This window comes from Centroberyx affinis, unplaced genomic scaffold (genome assembly GCF_046629955.1).
Source record: "Centroberyx affinis isolate AG114_WGS23_722 - 3 ecotype Tasmania unplaced genomic scaffold, CSIRO-AGI_Caff_v1 ptg005038l_1, whole genome shotgun sequence".
NCBI lineage: Eukaryota > Metazoa > Chordata > Actinopteri > Beryciformes > Berycidae > Centroberyx > Centroberyx affinis.
In genome coordinates this window covers 432246-453578 of record NW_027282482.1, presented here as the reverse complement: position 1 = coordinate 453578, position 21333 = coordinate 432246, and the positions used below count along the sequence as shown (strand labels likewise).

At 41.0% G+C, this 21333-nt stretch overlaps 1 protein-coding gene across 2 annotated transcripts; it reads left to right on the top strand.

Annotated features, from left to right (window-relative positions):
• Positions 1-734: 734 nt before the first annotated feature.
• On the top strand, positions 735-21253 carry mapta (microtubule-associated protein tau a). Of its 2 annotated transcripts, XM_071545752.1 has the most exons (17): positions 735-836; positions 3527-3704; positions 5464-5586; positions 6399-6527; positions 7447-7470; positions 9646-9683; positions 9867-10013; positions 10468-10534; positions 10627-10665; positions 10945-11198; positions 13233-13325; positions 13722-13814; positions 14222-14314; positions 14584-14676; positions 15976-16057; positions 16242-16348; positions 18332-21253. In XM_071545752.1, the coding sequence occupies exons 2-17, from the start codon at positions 3545-3547 to the stop codon at positions 18527-18529; spliced, it is 1740 nt and encodes a 579-aa protein (XP_071401853.1). In that variant the 5' UTR covers positions 735-836; positions 3527-3544; the 3' UTR covers positions 18530-21253. The 2 variants fall into 2 exon arrangements, with proteins under 2 accessions (XP_071401853.1, XP_071401854.1); XM_071545753.1 differs by lacking the exons at positions 13233-13325; positions 14222-14314; positions 14584-14676 and adding an exon at positions 17367-17532 and having other exon boundaries at positions 18332-18464.
• The last annotated feature ends 80 nt before the right edge of the window (positions 21254-21333 follow it).

The following is a 21333-nucleotide window of genomic DNA, read 5'->3' as shown; positions in this document are numbered from 1 at the left end:
TTGTACGTAGTTAATTGGCACCATGCTGATGGAGGACTTTGGCTCATTGCACCAATAGACTTCATTACAGTGGCAGACCAGGGTCTGTGTGTGTGTGTGTGTGTGTGTGTGTGTGTGTGTGTGTGTGCCGGATCAGACCGTAGCTCCAGGCTTTGTGTACATATTGGAACATGCAGCAGCTGTAGTGTCTGAGGCCGTTACTTTGCAGGCTGCACCATGACAACACAAGAAGAATTCCTCATACTCTGAATTCCTACACCGCAAGATTGCACACTCAACAATGTATTCAGTTGTGGTATATTGTACTATACAATGCTCTGCAAAAAAAAGGAACTGGAATGAATGTCTAGTAATAATTATGTGAGAAATAACTGTATTTTATAAAGTCGCCCTGTCTTTAAGCTGAAAGTCAGTAGGGTGTGGCTGACATCCTGGAGTTATGAAAACAAAGGTGGAAAATATTCCACCAATGTAAGTACTTGGCCCCTCGGTTACTAAGCAAACGGGTATTTCTGAGCTGCAGACACAGCCATTAGATGCTGAGCAAGCCGCATGCTGGCTGTGCTGCAAGATGTTTCACTTCCAGCGCTTGGATGGGTGGGAAAATGGAGACCCGCTCTAATTCAGCCCCCCCCCCCCCCCATCGCAAGGCCAGGCCCACATTAGAAAGGTAGAGTCAGTCAGAGATTTTTTTTTTTCTGTGTCTCTCCCTGCCTGAGGATGGGAGGCTGGGAGTGTACAGAGAGAGAATGATGAGGAAAGTAGGTCAGAGATACAGAGGCAATCAAGCATGAGGACAGCATCCCAGTCTCTCGGCTGAACTACAAGCAGCACTGGTGAGCAGGCTAGAGACTGCATCAGGGCGAACCATTTGTTTTTGTGTTTGATCTATTGTATCTGCATGAAATATGAACTCTTCCAGTTGAACCTCAGGTAATTCCTTTGTATAGCTACATATGTAATATACCTAAAGTCACCTTCATTGTCCCAGTGTTTGGTTGCACTCACTTACTGAGTCATTGTATTTTCTGCTTGGGTTTATGTATATGCATCTATTCGTTTGGCTGGGTCAAAACCAACATATTCCTTGCTGTGTGAGTCCATTACCAAATTGTGTAGCACTCAGTGTCGCCGCTGTAGTGCATCAGGGTTAAAAAATAGGCACTGACTCCCAAAAGACAGCAAAATTTAGGCAGTGTCTTATTGCATGTTTGGAGCTATGTCAATATCTCTGTTGACCGTGTTCCTTCCAGAGCCGTCTAAGCGGTTTGCTTGAGAGCCAGGGCCTGTGCCAAGATTACATTTTCACACGCCCTTCCGAGGGACAAGCTGCATCAGCAGACCTTTGAGCCTTTTCCCCCTCATGAAGCTTCAACAAAGACTGCTGTCGTGTTCCCTTTATGTACTAGGTAAAATTTGTGTGTGTGTTTAGTCCCAAAGCAAATCACTAAGGCTTTTGGCCAAATCTAGACCCACCACAATGAATGACACACAGATGTCTTGATGAAAAAAAAAAGTTTGACGAGTAGATGGATTCATACAATAGTATATGGGACAGACTAAGTTAGGGACTGAGATAGTCCTCCATGCTAAGAAATATCCCAAGCAAAATAGTATTTTGGGAAAATATTTAGCATCCTGTAACACAACAATTAGCAAAAATATTTCTTTGTGTCTTGTTGTGTAAACATTAAGGAAATTATTCTCTTATGTCCTGTAACATAACCATGATGTCTAGTGTACATAAGATTATCAGATAAGGAATCCCGTTCTTATCATCCTTGAGTGTGTTTGCTCTCTAACTGCCGGAGCTCCCGGACGCAGAGCGTGAACGGCCTCTCAGAGGGATTGTTTTCGTTGGCATGGGCGCAGCTCGCTTGTTGTTTGGATTCTGTCATGTGTAATGCTACAATGGGAGTTTTGTCAGGGAGCTGTGTTGAGGATTGAGAGTAGACCATTCATTAGAATTTGTATGGGACACACAAACATCACACTACCATTTAAAATATATTCAGAGCTCTTTTTTAACGCCATTTTGGCATTTTTTTTCCATTGGGCTTACACATTTTACATTGTTGTACAAGAACTAGCCTATATTCCAGAAGGAACATGAAGCTATATTGCTTCATATAGAATATGTCCCAGTCTGTGGTCTTCTCTCTAGGTGTTTGCTGGCCTGATCTGGTTGGTCCCATTTATAGCGAATGTGTTTGAATGTGGAATCTTGTTTAAACATCCAAGGTCAGGAGATATGCAGGTACACCAAGGGAAGGTCAAATAGTTGAGCCAATAAAATCCACAGAGTGGGTTTTATTCAGGAGGAGTAACCACGGTAACAGTTTAGGCTATGCTGCCCGTAAAGTCATAACCGGAGCAGGTGCAGTCACACTGATGCATGCTGTTTGAGAGCTAGCCAAAATCCTGTGGCTGGCGGCACCCAAATAGCATTTCATGTGCATTTAAATTTTAAACAATGCCAATTTCATTCCCAGTGATAACATAGGTTTAGCCTCTGACTAATTGTATACTATTGGCACAAATTCCTCAGGTCAATACAGGCTTTGCGCCGTAGCTCTCAGACATGAAAACACAGTCATGTTTATATGCCAGAGTGGGCATGAGGGTGAAAATAAAGATCAGACGCCAGTAAATCTCTATCACGATGCAAACACTGAAAGAGCAGTTTGGATGGCGAGACGATTATGCCATAAGCCTTCAGTACTGGCTTGGTGTGTAAGTTTGTGTGTTTATATGTGTGTGTATATGTGTGTTACAGAAAGAGACTGTGTGAGAGGGCAGTGAAAAAATATGATACAAACAGAAAACTGCTGACGTAACCAGAGGCTTGGATTTAATCTGATATGTAATCCTCTTTTTATGAGATTTGAAGTGATTCACATCTTACTGGTTGAATGAGCATGTCTGGACTGTGTAAGGTTTTTCCTGTGGTACAGTATATAAACCTCTTAATTACCCACTTTCTGTCAGCCATAGCTGAAATATGGCAGTACATAAAATGGAAGTGCTGCACTTGGGTGAAATTTTGGTTCTGTCAAGTCACAGACTGAACAGGTTCAGCGGTGCTAAGGAGGAAACCAGAGTTGGTCACTGGTTGTTTAGGAAGTGCAAACTTATCACAGTGAGGACGCAGAGCACATGGGCAGAAGGGACTATTTTTGTCCATGGTCCTGTAACATGAAGCGCAGACCCCACGTCAAGGTATATAAATAACTAGGTTTTCACAGACACAGTGTCTGTTTACATTTCGTGGTGACGGACTGGGTTGTGTAAGCCCGGAAGACAAAGGGTCCATATATTACGACATAATTATATCTACTCCTTAAAACCAGGTATTCTTCTTTGTCAGTTGCTTCTCATGGAAAAGCGCAACTTGTCATTTGCAGTATATTTAACCTAGTCATCTGACACTCGCAAAAGAACGTGATGGACTAACAATTTAATTCTGTCTTGAACTATATTCATCGTCTTGGTTTATTTAACTTGCTTGGGTTGTGCTCTTTTGTAGCCTGAACTGCGACTGGCAATGGATCAGCACCAGGACTACATGAACAACGCCTCTAACAGCTATAGCTCTGGAGACACCATGAATGCTTCCTTAGCTGGCATGACCATCAACGACCTGCACCACCAGGAGAATGGAGTCCAGATGGGACACAGAAGCCCTGGAGATGCCAAAATGAAAGGTCAGACACCCAGTCATTTATGAAAAATACTCATAAACTAGCATCAGCTGTCAAAGAGATGCTTTTCTAAATTAACATCCAGGCATTTTATTAAGGCTAACAAGGCCAAAGTAGCAGGGTGAGCAAAGAAGACTGAAAGGTAAAAATAAATATACATGATACCGAGTAAGATGACATCATCCAAATGACATCATTAGCTTCATGTGCGATATATGATGGCATCTTTGGCCTTTGTTCCAAAAAAAGTATTAGTCAGCTTTCCAATGAATCCAAATCTGAATGCGTTAAAGAGAAGGACTTAAATTTCCACATACCATTTCCTCAAAGTTGTAGTAGTCTATATTGAGTTGGTTCAGAGGCCGAAGGCCTAGTGTTTCAACTGTGCTTTGTTTTAATCCCTTTTTACATAATGGATACAAGGCATGCTTGACTGGCCCTTAGTCCCTAACTGCAGCTGCACTCTGCTGTGTAATCCAGGCATCTGGGTCAGCCTCCTCAGAGAGCGCCCTATCTCGCCATCCTGCGCCACTGTTAGCTACAAATTCAGTTCATAAACAATCAGGCTTTTAGCAGCACACATAGAGCATCAACTTTTTAAAAGGCACATTTCATAATTTAAAGGGTTATTAATGGCAAAACAGCAAATGTATGGGAAGGAAAACAGGGGAAGAGCCCTGTCTATATTATGTCTCCCTTCTTGTTTGTTATGTACAGAGTATGCAAAAGAAATAATCACAGTAACTACAGTCAGATAGTTGGCTTAGTAGTACACACTGCTGTATCAACAATGATAGGAATTTCTTTTTATCCCTTTTAACCCAATTATCTATATGGCCAATTAGTACGTAGCCTAGCTTTCCCCAGTTTACAACCTTCACTAGTGCAGTCGTTCTCCCCATTCCCACTTTCCATCGCCCCACGCTCAAGCAGGAAGCAGAGCACACACTCAGGTTCCGGCACTTTTATCAACGGTGCAACACATAGTGAGTATCCTACTTACCTCTTTGAATAATAGAGTAGGAGACGTGATTTTGGAAATAGATTTGTGGTGTAGTATTTGTAGTGTAGAGGTCTATGGGCTACTTGTGTGGATATGGATGGGTTAAACCAAGTGTAGAACATTTAAGTGGCTTTCATGGATATGGCTTAACGTTGGTTTAGTTACTTCTGGGCTATGGAGTCCATGCCTAAAATATTCAAGAACTAATTAGGGATGGACTTAGATGTACAGCATTTTGTTGTTTTGGTGGGATTTAAAATTTGGCCCATAGTGATTATCACTTAATCCCTGATTTAGTCCTGGGTCGTCATTCCCTGCAGTAAGTTTACCTACATTTGGGCCCATTTTAAGGCATGTCTGTGAAAGCATCATGTAAATAGCCATTTTAGTCTAGGACCTGCATTAAAACATGTCAGACTGGTTCAGTCTGAAGTGTTTTAGGTCTTTGATGGTTTGTTCTTGTTATGAGTTAAATCATAATACAACAGAGGTGAACGTTCATCTTATTTCCTGAAACAGAGTTGGTCAAGGGTTCACAGTGATCTTGGATTTAACGACTAAATAACAGTGGCTATTGCTAAAGTTCTAATTCTTTAATAAAATAATTTTTAGTTTCATTTCACAGCTTCCTTTGGGAATTCTCACATGAAAATTAGTTTTGGTGAACCTCACCAGTGCTGCCTCATCATCTGTCTGGAAATGTAAATTTCTGTCATGATTAACCTCAAGCTTGACCTCCAACTAACCTTTAATTCACAGAGAAGGAAGCAGTGCTAAGTGAGAATGGGGTTAAAGCTGCGAATGAGCTCTCACAACTAGAGAGCGCCCACTATGATGACGAGGTGCAACCTGGTGCATCTGGGGAGAATGAGGTGCAATCTGGTATGCCCCCTCCACCACTCATTACATGAAGCTTGAATACCAAAGACCTTATTAACACATCTTTTTCACTCTTACCCCTCATTTAGCACATTGCAAGTTATCAGCTACAAATAACATTCCTTTGTTTCAGAGATATAAGCAGAGAAATGTTCATCTTGGTTTGTTGGCTTTGTTTTGCCTCACAGTTCTCTAACCCAGGCTTTCTTGGTCTCTTGGTTTAAATGTGGGTGTTCTACTTCGATTTTGCTGCCTGTATGCTAATATATGCTTTGAGGCCTTTATCATTTGCATGGTATTTATAGCCCACTGGTGATAGCAAGGCATTTCTAGCTGTGTTGTCATTACAAACAATTCATAAACAATGTGCAATATGTGCCTGTTATTTAGGGAACATGCAGAAACACTGTGTCCTTCACAATAGGTTTGTACTAGAGCCATAGATCACTGACTAACATGGAAAATAATGGCTCTCTGTGCTTGTAAGAATTAGCTACTGTAGCCCCACTCCAGTCTGGGTCAAGCATCCTTTGATCATGAATAGTGAGCATGACAGCCTGTCCTCAGGATGGTGGGAGGGACATTCATCAGGTTGAAAGGGCTCCCTGATCTGTTAAACAGCTCCTGAGTCCCTGGACATGAGAAATACCACAGGAGTAAAGAACGCAGCTGACCCACCGCAGCAAACAGGTTAGGAGGTTAGGAGCTGTGATTCTAGAGCAGACTAAGCAAGTATTGGGTAAACCTGTGGAAAGTCTGGGTTGGGGTTTGACATTTCCTATTTTCTAACTAGTGGGCATCCATTTATCCTACAGCAGAGACAGCTGAACCATCTGCAGAGAAAGGGGCTGTTGAACCCGAGTCTGAGCCCTCAGAATTAGAGAGCGGCCCATGTGAAGACGAGGTGCAACTTGGTGCCTCTGGTGAAAATGAGGGGCAACTTGGTATGCCTCTTGTCGTTGAGCTCTTGCTTCTTTTCAGCTGCTTGTGCAAAATTTGTTTTTCTAGTATCTTATAATTTTATGACCATAGCGGCCTGCCATGCTCATGTGTACTCTACATATTGACTGTAAAATGAAGCTCACTACCTTGTTTTATTTCAGCGCCATAAATGGGATTGAGTTTGTATTTGGTTTGCTGACTGAAGTTGTTTTCATGCTTGCTCTGTTTTCTAGTTTTGGGAATCTAATCTTAACTTCTTTTTGTTTTTATTAACTTTCTGTCATTAGAATGCTCCCACAGCCAATGTAAGCCTTTTTTGTTTGCTTTGAGCAGTGAAACGGATCCAGATCTATTGGAATACTCTGGTCCTTTCACAAAACCACTGCAACACGATCATTACCAGAGTCAAGAGGCAAACACAGCCATTTAAAAGCTATATCTTATCCTGGCTATTTCAGAATGAAAGAAATGACCAAACCACAAGCAGATTTTAGATTCATGTGATCTGTTAAACAGATGCAGAGCTCCCAGACATGGGGAATGCCAGAATAATGGAAAAAACAGCTGAAGTACCATATGGAGTACCAGGTTAGGTGTGGTGCTGGACCATGTAAGACTTAAATGAAAATAGTGGAAACCTCAGCACCTCCCTCAACCTGATTGCAGTCTGTCTGCATATGCACAGTTTCAGTGGCTTTAAGTTTTTGGATGATGCATTGATTGAACATTGAATGCACTGAACATTGTTTTTTAACAGTGATTTGCTGTGGGCTTTGTGCAGTAACTGAAAACATGCTGTGAAGTATTTGGGCCTTTTTTGGTTTCTTTGCAGTGACAGTAATGAATGACAGGCTTGCTTTAGAAACTCATAACTGATTATGCTCTTGTGTCTTTCCCATCTGCCTCACCATGTGTAATCAGCGGCTGGAGGAGCAGCTTCAACAGGTACTTCATTTTTTATTGATTGCACTTAGACTGTTTACTTAAGTTATGAGTCAGATATTAATACAATTACAACTACTAGGTGCACCAGAAATAACCCAGAGGGGTATGTAATGTATTTTGTGAAATATGATCCATAATTTAGTACATTTATCATATATTGTTCTCCAATTATCCAAATAATATACTGTACTTATTTATTAATTTAATTTAACTCTTCAGTATTTTACTTTATGTCAAAATTTGCATCCAAAATGAACATTTAGTTTAAGTTCATTGCTTGAGATGAAATTCAAAGATGAAGTTTTGATCATGGATAATGCATTATTTTGCACTGTCAGAAGCAAGTAGGGAAGTTGAATATCACATTTTGAGCACTTTTTTACAATGAATATGCATAATTCAGTGGTATGATGGTTCATTACATTCACTGGAATCAATATGCATCAAGGTCATTTTCCTCTGTTGTCTTTCACCCAACTGCGATGCATTATTGTCCATTTCCATCTCATTTTATTTTGATGTGAACTAAAGTATCTTTTTTTTTAAGAAAGCAACCACCATTGATCACTTCTCAGTTCATGGTCTTGCGTTATCACCTTTTATCGTTTTCAGTTTTTGTTACCTTAATGAAAGACAACAGTTAAGAGTCACTTTTTAAACTTTCCTCATGGACATCAAGTGCACAGTTTTGTTCACTTCTTTACTTCTTGATTTATTTTCAATGGGGAGATGGAAACGAGTGCTGTGAATGTCATCATTAATCTGCTTTCCAAATAAATTAGCGAAGCCTGGCACTGCGGCCCTCAGTGAGTTCGCATTTGCGGCCGATGGATCAAAGCCTGCTGTAGACGGAGCCAATGGGGAGAGCATTGACTTCATGAGCATGGGAGCGTCCTGTTCCCTGGACCCAGGAAATGAGGCAGCCTCATGCTTGGATGGGGCACGGGTGGGAGAGTGTGGGAAGAGGCTAAGTGACTCTTTATGGGCCTCTGAAGACCTCAGCTGTGGGGCGGAGATTAGACGGGACGCGCCGGCCAGCAGGGGGAGCCCGGAGTGGACCGGTACTGCGGATTCTCAGCGGGCAATCAGCCTTGATGCCTCCGAGTGTCTGGCTGAAATAAGCAATCTGTCTGGCACGGCTTTGGTCCGCAGCACAGCCTTGGAAGACCTCACATCCATCGGAGACAGAGGCTTGTGGGTTGATCAGGGAGAGGAGCCCATCTCAAGTGAACACATGAAAGGCGGACTGACTGCTGATAACGCGGAGACTCTAGACGGGGCAACTTTAAAGTCCTGCAGTGGCTGGGACGCCGGAACCAATAAGATCACCCCAGAGAGAAAACCGTCCCCTCATACCCAAAGTCTGCAATGCTCTAGCTTTGATTCTGGCCTTGCTTATCATTCAGAAGATCTTCAGAGGGTGTGTGATTCCTCATATCCAGCACATAGCAATAGGAACACTTCTGAGAGCGATAGCCTTTTAACAAAAATGCCATCTGACGTAGTAACTGAAAACAACAAAACTGACTCATTATTAGATAGAGCCAGCTATTCAAAGTCTGACATTTGTAATGACTCAGAGATGAGCAGTGTGGTTCAGAGCACCAGTGCAACTGAACTCCAGAAAACGCCCCAAAGTTCTCCAGCCAGAAAGTCATTGGTGCCGATCGCTATATTCAAAGGTCTGTTTGCTGTCATATTCACCAATTCAGAACCAGTCCTCTTCAGTTAATTCCTTCCACTTCTTTAATTTACAAAGCAGCTTCTATATGTTATGCAGCACTCTCCCTCAAACTTTTTCTATGGAAATTAACTTTGACCCAAAGGAGAAGCTTGTTGTCCTCCCTCCCCACGTTTGCTTTTTATTTCATCTATCCATCTTGCTCACTCTGCTGGTTATGCAGCCCCTGTAGCCACTTTTTGATTTATACAAGCACTATGTATACAAAATGTCACATTGCATGCTGCGTGCCCTACATCACAAAGTGTTGATTTCATTTGGTCTTCTCTTTGCCATGCACATGCATACAGGCACACACTTGAAAATAAAATACTCGTCTTCTTGTATTTCACTTGGGTGGATACAAAAGAAAAATGATTGAAAACAATTTTGGCTGGAAGAAAAAAAATTCTGGTCAAAATCTTGAAGTCTGTGTTTCTCCCTCATTCCCATAGCTCAAGCAAAGATTGATAACGACACTATGGAAAACAAGGTATGTGAACAAGCACAAAAAAGATGTGTCACTCATTTATTTTATCACTGAAGACTAACCCAGTTAACATTCCATTCATCAAGCTAGCTCCTTCATTTTCCATTTGTGAAATCATGCCTTTGTTGTTGTAGATCATTGTTAGAACCATTGTTTTTCATTCATTTTTTCCCCTTCATGAAAAAGACACAAACCGCCACCAAAGCTAGACCAACCTCTTCCCTTAAAAGACCATCCATAGTCACCAAGGGCACAAAAACACATGCCTCCTCCCGAAATGGTCCCAGCTCGATCCCCACTAAAGCCAGCGACACAGAGCACAGGCAGCCCCGAGTAAGTACAGGACGGACCTGCCCCTGCTTATGTCTGAGTGTCTAGACGAGACCAGGCCTGTGTTCAGATTGTCAAACTGGATGCTCACTGTACTGTTTCTTTTCCTCGATCCTCTGATAAAAATTTTATTTGAGCGGTCACGGAAATGCTAAACTGACATTTTTCAGACAATCTGAATGCAGCCTAGCTTGCATTGATGTATTTGTATCAATTCACATTCCCATTCATCAGTGATAACAGTTTTGGCACTTATTAGTTCAACCTAATTAGAATGAGTTGTGCTATATGTTGTTGTGATGGCTGGTGTGATTATTCTGTCAAGACATTTCTTGATGGTAACTGACTGCCTTGCACTCCAATGACAGCATAATCAAAGCACCTGCAGCTTTCCAAGATAAAACCAACATGTTTGCTGAAAAGTAAATTACTATTTGGTTGCTCTGTTAATTTACAGACTCCTGGCGGTGCAAGGCCTCAAGCCCCAGGAACCAAGATTCCTGCCAAAACTCCAGCTCACCCAGGTACGTAACTATGACTTGACCATTTCCATCACATGCTATATGGAGTAAGAAACTAAGGATTATGTATAACGTGTCATATTTTTGCAATCCAGCTAGCACCAAGAAACCTCCCACTCCAAAAAATGACAAAGGTAAAAAGCAAATACACATACCACTGAGAGAGACCACTTTTAGGCTTGCATGGCCTAGGCTACTTGATCAGCACAGTGCCACAACCACAGTCTGATCTGGTCTATCCTAGATCAAACTTGGTCAGCTTTTTAGCAGTAGAATTCCTAGAACTTTTAAAATTTGATTTGTATTCATCTATAAGTTATTTTTTATTTTTTATTTTTTTTCTTTCATTAATGCCCTTTTGATGACTTGTGAATTTAAAACCTCTGACCTGTTGCTTATCCAATTGGTTTAAGATGCTGCGAGTGGACAGAGCAGCCCAGGTACTCCCAAATCCCCCTCTAGCCAAGCAGTTTCTGCAAAGTCTGTGGCTGAGGCCAATAAAGTGAAGAAGATTGCAGTGGTGCGTTCTTCACCCAAGTCCCCTGGCTCCCTAAAGGGCCGCCCACCAGCTCCTCTGGCCGCTGCTGCGCCCATGCCAGACCTGAAGAATGTCAGGTCCAAGATTGGCTCCACAGAGAACATGAAACACCAGCCTGGTGGTGGCAAGGTGAGTCTAGCAGCTAGTTCTAGTATTACACTGTGGGCCTCAGACGGCACACAGTCCAAACCCTCTACTGCAGTTTGCAGATTGGAGTTTCAGTTATACAGACGTTTCTCAGAGGCCAAGCTGCTCTGGAGACAGAAACAATGTTATTGGTTCATTTAAACCTCAATGGGTGGAACCGAAGAACCAGCATAAGTTGGCTAATGTACTGGTGGCCAATTCTGGACACACATTATTTGATGTGGTTTCCAGTCTTGCTTGTAGTTTCCTGCTGAAAGGCAAGTGATGTGAAATCATTCATATTTAAGAAGCTACAATTAAAATTTTATATCAAAAGATGTGTATGTTAGATTTGGAGAAAGGTGTCTGGAATTGGCCGAGGGTGTCGAGAATTAGCCACCAGAAGGACCAACATATATAAATACAACATAAATGGCAAGTTGTTTTTTCATTAATTTATGACCATGGCATAGATGATCTTTGAAGGTCAGCATGCTAGCTAACAAGCTAACATAGATAACTTAGTATGGCGAGATTGTATTTTTCATGAGAGCTAGCTTCATAATATTAGCTTCCTCTTACCCTTTGCCTTTTTCACTGGACGTCAGTCTCGTGACTTAGCCAGGAAAACTAGTTATTTGGCTTCGCCCACTGAGGTTAAACTCAACCATTTAAATATTTCTGCCTCCAGAGCTAAAACTCCATTCTGCAGTCTCCAGACCTTTACACTGCCATCCAATCTGCAGTACAATTTACTTCCATCCTTGCGTATGCATGCAGGTGCGTGTAGTGGTGGGGTGTGAGGAGAGAGGGGTCCATTTTAGCATTAAAGGCACTGCAAGATTTTATGTAGGCTAGATGTTATCTATATTTTCAATACATTGCTGTGAAACACACACAGTGGAATCTCACTAATTCCACCGGTTTAAATGACAGATAGAAAACTGTTTAAATGACAAGTCTAAAAACATTGAAATATGCCAAAACAAGCATACCTGACATTTGTTTCTACAACACTGGCAACCTAATTGTAGCATACTTAAGTAAAAAGCAATTGCTTTTCCATTATGGAATCTGGTGGTTCAGTAAACTTCATCAGTTGTTTAATCAGAATCAGAATCAGAATTAAAAGCCCTCACCTTAACAAAGGTCAGCGACAGCATGTTACTTGTAGTCATATTTGTCACAAACTTAATTATTTGCTCAGATCAGACAAGATCAGATCTTTATCCAGTTGTAAAAGTAAGTAATAGCTGTAATATCTCCCCTCGGGCTGTGTCTGAGTTTACTGTGGTTTTACATGGTAAAATGACATATCACCAAACTTGCTGTCGAGACAACATTCTTCTCTGTAGTTTGGAGCTAACTTTAGCACTCCATGTGAATAATGATGACTTTAATTTTGCCTCATCAAGTTTGATGAATATATATTTGAATTGATTTTGATTCTGAGCAATGGAAATTTAGAGCTGTAGGTTAAATTTAGTTTAACTGACTAGTGTTTCTAACGACTTCCCAGTGTTGGAAGGACAAGTTGTTTAAATGTTCCCATCTACTACAAACAGTCGCCCCAATGATCCTCTTTGAGATTTTATGTGGTCCTTTGGTCCTTACTCGGAAATGGTAGACTGGTAAATTACACATCAAAAGCAGAAGGGAGAGGAAATACTGAAGTGTCATTACAAAGCAGCTCAAAGGAAAAACAGAACATTGTGTATTATCAGCTGCAATCCTGGTCAAATTTTCAAGATCAAGGCATAACAAGAAGATTAAAAAGGAAATTATACATGAGTGCACAGATTGAAGTAGCCCCAATGTTGTTCACCTCAAACTGTATGCTGAAATTTGGGAGTTAAATGTGTCCTTACAAGCAACAAACATACCTCTTACTACATAACTTTAGACTGTGTGAAACATTAGGCTCACCTCTCATTTACTACTATAAAAGCCTCACAGCTCATGAGTCAAACCAAAAGTTCATCTCCTCTCAAAATCTAAAAGCTAATGGTGTCTTTTCCTACGTCTACATTTTTTCAGGTACAAATCCTTGAGCGGAAGATCGACTTGAGTAATGTCCAGTCTAAGTGTGGCTCCAAAGACAATATGAAACATGTACCCGGTGGCGGCAATGTGAGTAACTGAGGGATGAACTCAACACCAGAGTCTTGAGTATCTCTACAGTTATGATCATCAAATCAAATCCTTGGTAAAATCGAAAAATGCTCTCTTACTTTTCCAGGTTAAAATACTTGATCAGAAGATGGACTCGCTAGAACGATTACTTATAACTAATTTAAATAGAATTTGTCTTCTGTTAGTTCTCAGTGTAAAAGCTCAATTATTAAAGGTGCAGCAAGCCAACAACACGCTGCTTTAACCCATTAATGACGTGAGTCCAAATATCTGTAGTCCACATCTCTACAACATCTCACTTACTTACTTACTTACTTCTTTTGGCCTGGTCCTCTGCCGCAGCCTTTCTTATTTTAATTAATAAAGAATATCACTTCCTTTCGCATTTTACAGGTCCAAATCCTTGATAAGAAGTTGGACTTAACCAACGTCCAGGCTCGCTGTGGCTCCAAAGACAACATAAAGCACACACCTGGTGGAGGCAGGGTGAGTAATCTGGAACTAGACCCGACTTGTCTTTGACTTTCACCTGAATATCAAGCCTCTTAAAATAACTGTCCTTAAATTGATGTGCCCAAAATCTGTTTTTCTGCACTCACTTAGATGGTGCGTCTTCCACAAGTAGAGGAAGTGTTCGCAATAAAAACAATGTGGCAGTGTGCCAGTCCAGTCTGCCTTCTCAAATAGCCTGCTGTATAATTTCAATTTGCAGCTGCAAATTTCAGTAGCTACAATACTTTGTGTTGCAAATATCTCATTTAGCTTTCCCTCGTTAACACAGGGCTGAAATCCTCTCATTACAATAGATTTGCTGGTCTCTCTTTTCACCTCAACCTTGCTGCTTTCAGTGACTCCAAGGGTAACAGTCTCTTCCCCTACCTCTACTTTTCCAGGTTAAAATACTTAATCAGAAGATTGACTTGAGTAATGTCCAGTCTAAGTGTGGCTCCAAAGACAATATGAAACATGTACCTGGTGGCGGCAATGTGAGTAACTGAGTGATCAACTCAACACCAGAGTCTTGAGTATCTCTGCAGTTATGATCATCAAACCAACCCTTGGTAAAAAAAAATAAAAAGTCCTTTCCCATCCCTCTTTATCAGCCAATTTCCTGGTTAGGACTCACTCCCTTGAGCCTCATGCTCCTAATGCCAAGACAATTTTTTTTCTCTACCAAAGGTCCTCATTCGCAGCTCTGCTGCTATCAGTTTCTCTAGGATAACAGTTTCTTTCCCTACGTATTGACTTTTTCCAGGTACAAATTCTTGAAAAGAAGTTGGACTTAAGCAATGTGCAGTCCCGGTGTGGCTCCAAAGATAATATAAAACATGTACCCGGTGGTGGCAATGTGAGTAGCTAAAGGATGAACCCATGGCTAACTGCAGTCATGCAGCTCTTGCCAAAGCCCTTCCTTGCTTCTACTGAATGCATCTTCAACAAGGAGCAGGATGTCACACTACTGCACGAAACCTCCTGTACTCTGTTCAACCCATGTCTGTCTGTGACCACAGAACTCCCACTACCCAACTGTGAATTATTAATACCTCCCATTAACAGTGTTGTCATAAAACCTATGGATGGTCATGAGCATTTCATAATTTAAGATACAATAATACTAAACTGTAGGAGATACAGCTACTGGTAATCCTGTCTCTTTATAAGCAGTATGTACTGTGTGCCATCTTTACCTTGCTTGGCTAGCTGGCTTAAAGTGATGCTTTTGTTGTATGCTGTCATGGTACTGTGTATTACACACAACAGATCTATTGCAACAACTAATAGTGTTATGTAATGCTCATGGTCTAATGTAAGATTGATAAATCTTTTTTGAAACTGTGCCTGTTAATTTTACTGATTGGTGGTGAGAAATATTTCTCAATCCAAACCTGTCCCCAAAACAATATGCATGATTACTCTATATGAATGTTTACATTCATTGAGAGCCCAAACCGATCTATCCTTTAATTCAGCAGAGCTAATAATATTTTTTAAGGATGAACAGATCAATTTCATATCAGTCATATGACTTTTCTAATGATTAAAGCAATCAAATCGTGCCATGAAACGTAAGGAGAAGAAGTCTCTAGTCAGTAACAAAGAGTCTCTGTCCTCCTCTCCACTGAACTGCGCCTGTTGTAGTGAACAATGTGATGACCTCAGTTGAGAGAGACTGAGCGCTTTGTGTTGAGAGACAACAGTCATGACAGGGAGCCTGTGATGAGGGCATGGGCAGTGCATGTTAAAGAATGCAGATTATGATCCATTCAGCTCAATAGTAAACGATTTTGACACATACATACAATTGAAACCTGATCATTTTTCTGCATTTCTTAGCTTCCTATTGAAGTGCTAGCAAAGCTTGCAAGCCTCATGGGTAGTATTACAAAACCTTCACATCTAATCCAGCTTCCTTTGAGTCCCTGTGGGTGTATTTAGCTTTGTCTATCAGTGTGTGATTAGTGTTATATGGATTTCTGTGTGTCCTATAGTGTTAACAGTGTTTTGTTCTGTGTAACCTTTAGAAAACTAACAGGCCAGTTTATGGGACCAGTTCCTCTATGGTTGCATGCAAGGCGAGTTTACAGCAACATGTTTTCTTCAAAACTAAAACTCTGTTTCTGCTCTCTCTGTTTTGTCCCCTGCAAAGATTCAAATTGTGCACAAAAAGATTGATCTGAGCAATGTTACGTCTAAATGTGGCTCGAAAGACAACATTCGCCATAAGCCAGGTAAAAAAAAAAGAAACAGGAACTGTACTGCTAAAATATGTAGTAATTAAAATGAAATATACATAATATAATACATACTTTTGAAATAATGTCTTAATTCACATAGTTCTACATACCTTTTATTCTAAAATTGCAATTGTATCTGATGTTTTTTTCTTAAAAATACTATTTATTCTATATTTAGGTGGTGGAAATATTGAGATCAAGAATGAGAAAATGGACTTCAAAGTCCAATCCAAGGTTGGCTCTCTTGACAACATTGGCCATGTGGCTGGAGGTGGGCAGAGGAAGGTAAGACAAGACAGCAGTGCTCCAGGTTAAAGTCACTAGATTACGTGTCCATTATTAGTCATAGCATAGCCTATTTCTTCTTTTTATATTGTTCTGCCAGTTTTCTCTGTTGCATGCCCAAAGCTTTGTCTGCACAGCAGGAGAGCTTGCTCAGCCATTTTCCTTTGAAAATCATTTTTGATGATAATCCTAACATGACTTCAGAACTAACTTTAAAGCAGTTTAAGTAGCAGATAGACCTTTATAGATATGTCTCATTTCATTAATCCAGCCTCATCTTGGGGTTTACACACTGGGTAAAACACAGACAGCATGTATTACACACTGCAACACGATCTACTCTGAACATTCAGACAATAATCTCAATGTTAACTGAAACACAAAAATGAAATCAAATAAAAATATATACATTTCGTTGCTGCCCGGTGAAAACCTTGAATCGAATGTCAGCTTTTCAGGAACTAAGAAAAACAGCCTTGTTTTCAGTTTGACCACCATGTCTTTTTGAGTTTATCTAATAGGTTTTGAATGTTTCATAAGACCATGGCTGGTAGACTTTTGCCATCCTTCAGCTGAAGTTAGAAAATGAAATTGGCGTTATGAGGTTTTCACATGACAACAGTGATTTGCAGAGCTTCCAAGCGCGCTGCTCGGCCTGCCAGGTGACTGTGGCTGCCTAATCGCTCGCTCCCATTCCCCTTCTCTCATCCTTCCTTTGGTGTTGCTGCTCTCTCTCTCTCTCACTACTCACCACCTTCCCGCTTTTCTCCCATTTTGCTGCAACCGATAGCAAGCTTCAAACGCCTCCATCCTTGCTATAATATCTTACCATCCAACTGATTGTCAGTTCATCATAAAATTATTATGATTATCATTTGTCATTATCTGCTTTTTATTGTCATTCAGCGGAATTTCATTTATTTTTCACATGTTGTGTTGCGTTTTGATTTCTGTTGACGCCATCACGTGTATTTTGTTGCATGCTTTGTCATTCCCTCACGGGGGCTTCGCTCTGTAGAGAGAGAAGGGGAAGGAGGCAGAAGGGAGTTCCTCAGACAGCCCCACAAATGGGGACATGTTCGACCCCTCCCCCGCTGTCACTCCCCCACAGTCACCTCAGACTCTCCCCTCAGCACCCATCACACCCATCTTGACGAACCCCCTCATAAAGATTGAGGACTCCTGTAAGTACTGACAAGCTGTGTGTTATGTGGTGTGCCACTACCAGTTCTAGTCGATATACAGCTATGCTTCTCAACATTTTTTTACAACAGCGAGAGCACAAACTTTAAGGGACAATACTAGTGTTTTTGAAATGCAGTTGGAGTTAATTCCTTAGAGATTGTAGTTTGCCATTTCTTTCCACTGTATATTTGGTTCTAGTAACCATTTTACACTCATTAATCACTGCCAAAGGCTTTCAGTGTATCTAAAAATGCACCTTAAACTCCCTCCATTACCCTCCAAAAAATTGTTGACATGACATTTTAATTTATGAGGTGACACGTTATCTGAAAAGTTGCTTAACATGGCATATTCTTCAAATGTAGAGATTTTCACAGGTTTCAGGGTGTTGAACAAGCATTTTCTAATGCAATGGCAGCCAATGGCAGTAATTACTGGCAGTTATCTACACAATGGCAGTGGCAGTGATTTGCACAACTTCATTTCAAAAATATCTACATGTGAAAGGGTTTGAGATATGAACTCCTATCGAGACAAGAAAGCAGAGACCATTTCCCATCCTCAAGCAGTGTCCATGTCATTCAGCACACCAGATGTGGCATATTTTTACCCACCAGAGGACGCTGTACGTCACATAACTGAGCCCCAACTTTCTGTCTGAATTCCAGACTGAAAAAAAAAATAAATGCCCAAAATATCCACACATCTGTGCACTGGACACAGGCCCCATGCAGCTCACCCAGCAGGATTTGTCTGTATGAGTAACGGCTGATCTGTCCCCCCTGCCTTCCATCACAGATTGAGTCCCACAAACTGAGTTTCCGCGAGACAGCCAAGGCCCGCACTGACCACGGCGCTGAGATCGTCTCCTTGGAAGAGTCCCCCCACCAGCTCAGCACCGTGTCCTCCTCCGGCAGCATCAACATGGCGGACTCTCCGCAGCTCTCCACGCTGGCCGACCAGGTGTCTGCCTCTCTGGCCAAACAAGGCTTGTGAATGCACACTGTTAACGAGCCCCCCCCCCCCCCCCCCAACCACACTGTCACGTAGAGGAGTTGTGATGCCTTCCTCGTCATTTTCACAGGACTTTTTTAGCTACCCATCACTGTTTATCCTTCACTAACATTTGAAACTGTTCTTGAGGCATTACTAGCAGAGGTCTTAAAAAAAAAGAAAAAAAGAAAATAGATTAAAAAAGTAGGCCAAGATACGTTATTTTATTTCTCTCTGTGGTCCTTGATCTCTTATTTGCCATTATTTGTACCTTTTGTAAGTGCCCCTTTAAGAGTTGAAGCACCCCAGCAGAGCAGAATCCTCCTCATGGTTCTGGATAATTGTTTTAACGTCATCCACATCCTGGTCATTCTAATGTCCTGTTAGACAAGTCAATTTACTGTCACCATGAATTCAAACCCCTTAGAGAGTTCTGTTTTCAATGTACAAATCATCTTTGATGGGTGTCCCCTGATGGTTTTTTGATACATAGAAAACGACCTGGGAAACCAGAGGGTGCAGACTGTGGGTGCAATTTGTACTGAAACAGAACATGAAACAGTTACAGGATATGGTGAGGGGGATGGGATGAAAACTGTTAAATTTAAGTAGTGAAGTTTCTCTTTAAGACAGTAAAATGCTTTCAGACCTCACTGCTGTCTTCGCTTTGTGTAGCCCCTACATTTACTGCCCACGAGCTAGTTCAGAGGAGGGACAAAAACATCAGAATGGCTAGAGTAGAAACAGTGGTTTGTGTTGGGCACAGTTTTCTAATTGTATTCTGTGGATATGACATGTATTTGATATGGAGAAACATTTGTATTGTGCCTGCTACTGTCAGTGTTAATTTATTTTTTATGTTACTGCTCTATTGTAAATGCGCTAAAGCTTGACTTATGAGGTGGAAAATTATACTTAGGCATTTTAAGTGTAAATGTCATGGCCAAAACACCCAGTGTTTGAAAGAGATGAACAAGGGCGTGATCAGTGTGTGATAGTCACAGGTTTCAGGCCATGTCCAGCTCATCAATGATTATAGTATTACAAGTCAATTGCATTCATGTGCACTTACCTAGGCAGGTAGTATGGTGTTCATTGCAGTTATTGCAAAAAATAGTCTTGCAGGCTGAAGAGAACTCCCTAAAATTAGTCAATTTACAAGTAGTCTAGAAAAAAATAATTAAATGACTGACCCAGGACAAAATATGGCTGTCTTGAGAAGCGGAGAGATGATGATGATTGGGGCACAAGTTGAGATGAGGGATTTGGCAAGCATTGCTAAACTGAGTGACAAGAGAAACTGTATAGCTATGTGGTCATTTGCTTAGGCGCAACATAAAGAAACGTCTCTGTACCTGGGCATTGAACTTGTAAAATCACAGGACTTGTCATGTGGCCCTGTTGGTTGCGTTCAAACATCAGTGAGAAAAGGCCCGAGCTCTCTGTAGAGCTTTTTCATGTCAAAGCCCCACAGAGACACACACTGGCCCATTAGAAAAGATTTGATCTGTTTATACTGTAACAGGGAGAGTGAACAGTCATTACTCTTTTTCTTATTCTATCACTGTCCTATCTTCAAATTAAATAGTGAAATTATAGTATTCCTCATTTTGCAAGTTGACTCCCTGAACCCCACCTTGGGAATCACTGCTAGAGAATTTGATATGTAATTCTATTACACAATACATTGGATCAGACATGACAGTGAATCCATTGAAATATAAAGTCTAAATTTATTATCATAATTATTAAAATGGACTTTTTGCTGTAAAGAAACTTACTGTGTTATAGTCCTCAAAAACAATCTTTCTGGTGAATTTCATGCAGTTATTTGTACATGGAAAAATTATTTTGGATTTGTCAAATTGAACGCAACCAGCCGCAGTTTAGTTGTCACTTTCCCTCTCCTTTGCCTGTGCTGTTTCCTCAATTTGTAATAGGCAAAATGAGTGGTCCTTTCTTGTGCTCAAAAATTTCCATCCTAATGTTGATCAATATTCCTACGGTGATTCATCACTATTTATCTCATAAATAGCTGTCATAATTAAACGACTTCTTGCATGCACCTCATGTAAGAGAAAGCTGTCTGTTCGTTGCCTCCCTTTCACCAAGTGGTCTCATTGTATATCCTGTTAATATCTGAAGTTATTAGGAAGGATATACCGAAAACCCAGGACTAGGTTTTACAAAGTGTGTGTGTGGGCGGGGCTAACCTTTAGGCCAACCCTTCTCCTATAGGCGGGGACAAAGATGAATTGGTAACACAAAATGACAAAGATTCCCACACTTTGTTCCCAGCTGTGTATGTTTGACATGTATTGCCAAGATGCTACTTTAAGTTGAAGGCTCACTAAAGAGCAGGCGCGTAGGACTTAAGGGTGTGCTTGCAACATGATAATCTGCATGCTGAATTCTTGGTTATTTTTCATCACTAATAGACAACATTCATCTGAGTGTGCAAGGTAAGACGTGAGTGAGGGATGGGACGTTGCTCCCAGTGCACAGTGGGGAAGAAACTTGTTGGGAAAAGGTTGTGCTTTGGTGGTTCTCTCCAAGTACCTCTGTACCGGAGCTACTGGAGAGGATTTTGCAGTAACAAATCTCATCACCTTTTGGTTATTTTTGACGCTATACAGTTGTGGAAATGTGATTGTTATCGTTATTGTGCATTTTATCAATAACTGGTTTATGATGACTCTTGTTGCTGTATGTGTATTTGAAAATAAATGCTATCAAGTCACTGTCTTTGCAAGCTGAAAGAGAAGAATTACAACAAAATGCTTCACACCGATAAGAGTTGAGGCCAA